General features: G+C 45.5%; 1 protein-coding gene across 1 annotated transcript; it reads left to right on the top strand.

The window, feature by feature from the left end:
- The first annotated feature begins 1317 nt into the window (after positions 1-1317).
- tmub2 (transmembrane and ubiquitin-like domain containing 2) lies at positions 1318-3992 on the top strand. The gene is made up of 3 exons (XM_084329639.1): positions 1318-1394; positions 1819-2507; positions 2629-3992. The coding sequence occupies exons 2-3, from the start codon at positions 1840-1842 to the stop codon at positions 3026-3028; spliced, it is 1068 nt and encodes a 355-aa protein (XP_084185765.1). The 5' UTR covers positions 1318-1394; positions 1819-1839; the 3' UTR covers positions 3029-3992.
- Positions 3993-4003: the final 11 nt, after the last annotated feature.

Below are 4003 nucleotides of genomic sequence, written 5' to 3'. Positions count from 1 at the left end.
TAGCAGTAGGCCCTACTGTCTAGCTGTATGTCATATATGTTATGATGAATTGAAAATGGGGGGACCCTGATGTAAACAAGACGAAAGTCTTTCTCTGGTCTGCATCCCACTTTGCCGCCCAACCACGAGTTAACTCGGGTTTCGGTGCCATGCGTTGAGGACCAGAGCCACGCAAGTTGTTATTGTTTTATTCCATCCATATTAATAAACGGATCAAGATCCCCGATCGACTCTGCAGATTTACCCGCCTCCTTGAAATCTGCAACATGCAATACCGGCCAGATCCTATTAGGGGCGCCATCGCTCCACTGCAGTATCATTGTGGGCGAGTGGTTACTTTTTTTTTACTGTCTATGGGCGTTTCATATGAGCCTGGATCCCAAGCGAACATCCTCCACCGTTGATCACGGTTCGAAGCGCAGATTTCAGCCTGGAATAATGGGATTTATGATCAGCCAATAGACATATCGATCTACCAGATGCCGATGAATAATGGGGAAATTCTGCCGGCGATCACATGGGCTGATGGTAGGACACTCTTCGCCCAAATTACAGACGGATTGGACATTGTTGTAAAACGCAAGCTCAGTGAATGTGGCTACTTGAACGCACACTGTATTGCTAATCAATAAGCGTTCCCCGCCGCCCCCATTTCATCCATAGATGCTCTGTAATAGTCCGGATGCTAAGCAGTTTGTTTTATTTCATTCGTATATATACAACAGAAATGCCGTTCGATATAACGTGACTAGCCTTTAGCCCTATAAATAGCTTTCCAGAAAAAATACGAGACGAAAACTGCGATAAAGCTTATATTCACGATGCTATAAAATGACAACCAACCGATGGATTTTTATTTTCTTTAAGCCATTATGAAGGCACGGTTTATGCACTCAAGTGACAATGAGAATGGACAGATAGCAATACTATAAAGTATATATATAGCTATCCAAAAGTACATCGGTTTGTTTACAAAGCGTTGTCCTCCAGCCACATATTAGATGGCGAGGGCCGGTCGTCAATGTGTGCATTGAGCTGTACTGTACTGTACCCATTCTGCAATCTGTTAAAGTTTTCAATCAATCAATCAAAACACACACACATAATGCCTCTAAATGCTCATGAAGAGGAGAATACGCTACATCACTGTTCATTAAAAAAAAATATATATATATATATATACCATATATATATATAATGTCATGTCATTATAGAATAACATGGATAAAAAGTGGCCAGAACAACCCAACCACAGGCGGCGCCGGGGTTCCAAAACAAGCGCTCTCTGAAGCTGCGTGATGACGACACCGCCTGTGTGTTGATGTGGGTTTAACAGGCTGTTGTTGCTGAATTAGCGCTGTGGCACATAGTCTTCAAACATGATTTGATAGCAGGTAAGATGCTTGACTATATGCACACATCTAAACGGCAAAACGTTCACACGACAACAGTGTGCATTCAACGCAATATTTTCGGAACTGTTACGACAGTATAGTTTTAACAGTGTGTTGAAAAAAGGCGAATGTCGTCTTTTTCTTTGGTTAGCAAAATAGCTAGCTGGCTAACTGTGTTAGCTCGTCAGTGTCGTATCGTAGGCGTAGCTCGTCCGCGTATAGCCAGCGGGAGTGGCAAGTCTTTTCACAAACATGTTACACCTAATTAAAGTACCACTCACTGTCTCAACAACAGTCCGTTTTTCTGACCACTCTGTAATCCAGATACAGCACAGGCCAAACAAAATACTGTCTCTAGCTATAACTCTAGCATGGCGATGAGTTAGCCCTACAACGAACTTATGGAAATCTTTGTTTTTCTCAGGTGTTGAGGACTGATAATGATATGGCGGTGTGTGCACCACTGACCATGTTGGATGGGATCATGGGAGATGGGGTGACTGCGGCAGGTGCGGTGTTGCTCCTGGCGCTGGCCCTGGTCTTGGCTTGGCTCTCCACACACGTAGCCGATCGGGGAGACCATATACTGGGCACCATCCTTACCGTCGGGGCCCATGCCTCTCTCATCAGCCTGGGAGGTCATGACAGCTACAGTGGAGGGCCTCCCAGCACAGACACACCTGAACAACAAAGCCCTCCCCCCTCCCAGGAGAATAATAAGCCAGAGGATGGGGAGGCGGGGGCTGACAGGGGGGACGTTGAGGGCACAGGAGAGGGTACTGCAGGGAGGGGTCCTGATCTGCTGCTTAACATCCAGGGCAAGAAACCACATGCTGGTAGAAACCATCATGATGAAGAAGAGGAGGATGAGGAGGAGGAAGACGATTATGATGATGAAGAGGAGGAAGATGAGCCGGACGAAGAAGACGAAAAGGTCCCAAAGCTTTTCCCAGTGTTGTCCACGATGTCCAGCAACACTGTTCCACTGTTGTCCAGCAACACTGCTGCTGCTACCACCACCACCACTACCATCACTGTGCGTTTAAAGTTCCTAAACGACACGGAGGAGGTGGCCGTGCTGAAGCCACAGGATACAGTGGGTCTACTGAAAAGGTTAGTAGACCTACTAGTACCAAACATCTAGTAGCTACCTGTACAATATACATGTACAGCAAACAAAAATAAATATATAGGCTAACATGTAATTTGTTGTGTGGGTCCCCTTTTCTTCCAGTAAGTACTTCTCTGGTCGGGAGCGTCAGATCAAACTGATCTACCAGGGCCAACTGCTTCAGGACCCAAAACGAACTCTCTTCTCCCTCAACATTACGCACAACAGCGTGATCCACTGTCACGTATCCCAGGTGCTGCGCGAGGCCAGTCCAGAGGAAACGGTTCTGGCCGGGGGAGGCTCGGGGGCCGCCGCCGCGCCCGGCGTCTCCGGAGGGATCCGGGCCGCAGGGCTGGTCCTCAACACCAGTAGTCTTGTGGTGCCCGTGTTTGTGGTGATGTTGGCCGTCGTCTGGTACTTTCGAATCAACTACAGGCAGTTCTTCACGGCCCCCGCGACCATCTCCCTCGTGGGGGTCACTGTGTTCTTCAGCTTCCTCGTCTTCGGGATGCACAGCCGTTGAAAAAGGCAGCTAAAGGCAAATCTAGTGCGATGGAACGGGATCCTTCGGTTACATTTGAATGTTAGGATTCCCGTGAGACAGAATAAAAATGAAAAAGCAGCAGCAGCCGATGGTGTCAGGAGGAAGGTACAGACTAATCAGGCCTTGGTGCAGATGCCACGTAGCTGACTGGAATCCTACAGTATGTGTGGGTGTGCTTGTGTTCGTGCACGCTCCAATAAAAACATTGTGGACGATTGTACGGTATATGTGGAGTATCACTTGCAATATGTGTGTGTATGTATGTAGTTCAGGATGAATGAATTGAGCTGTACTTTATTTTTTGCTCATCTTTTATGTTCCCACTTGTTTCAGATGTTTGCCTGTATTTGTCTCGATCTAGACTGCTCAAAGATTGTTGGTGGAATTTAGGATTATGGTTGGCAGACTGTCGTGGACACATGGTTTTTATTTCGTACTTTTGTTAAATTTTTCTTAAGTGATTGTGTAGGAGTTAACATCTGCAACAGGAAAACCATGTGGTCAATGTAAGACTTGAATCCTGAAACCACTCACTACTTTGCTGTGTGTTGGTTAGCCTATATTTCTTCTTCCTTTAATTCCTAGTTTAATGGGTACAAGCTTTGAGGGGAAAAAACTCAACTGCAGCCTTATTGCATGGCTGACATTTTCTAAGGATTTGTTTTGAACTACTCTGATATTTAGAAGTAGACTAATTTAAGTTGTTAATCATTACCACTAGACAACAAAATAACAATGTTTGTTTTTGAAAAGGTAATGTAAATATCTTGTAATTACTGTACATAAAATGATAGAATGAATCGGATAAATCTGCATCTGGCACTTGAAGATACGAGGGGCTCCTTACGCAACAAATCATGAACCGTCTTTAGGAGCTCCTGTTTGTGTCTCTTACGTTTGTTTGGACTGTCCTGGCTTCGGTGCTGACTCAGATTAAAGCATTTCAAACCAAAC

The sequence above is a fragment of the Notolepis coatsorum genome, assembly GCF_963971535.1.
Source record: "Notolepis coatsorum genome assembly, chromosome: 14".
Classification (NCBI taxonomy): Eukaryota; Metazoa; Chordata; class Actinopteri; order Aulopiformes; family Paralepididae; genus Notolepis; species Notolepis coatsorum.
Note: the sequence above shows the minus strand (reverse complement) of the source record. Positions and strands in the feature narration are given on the sequence as shown.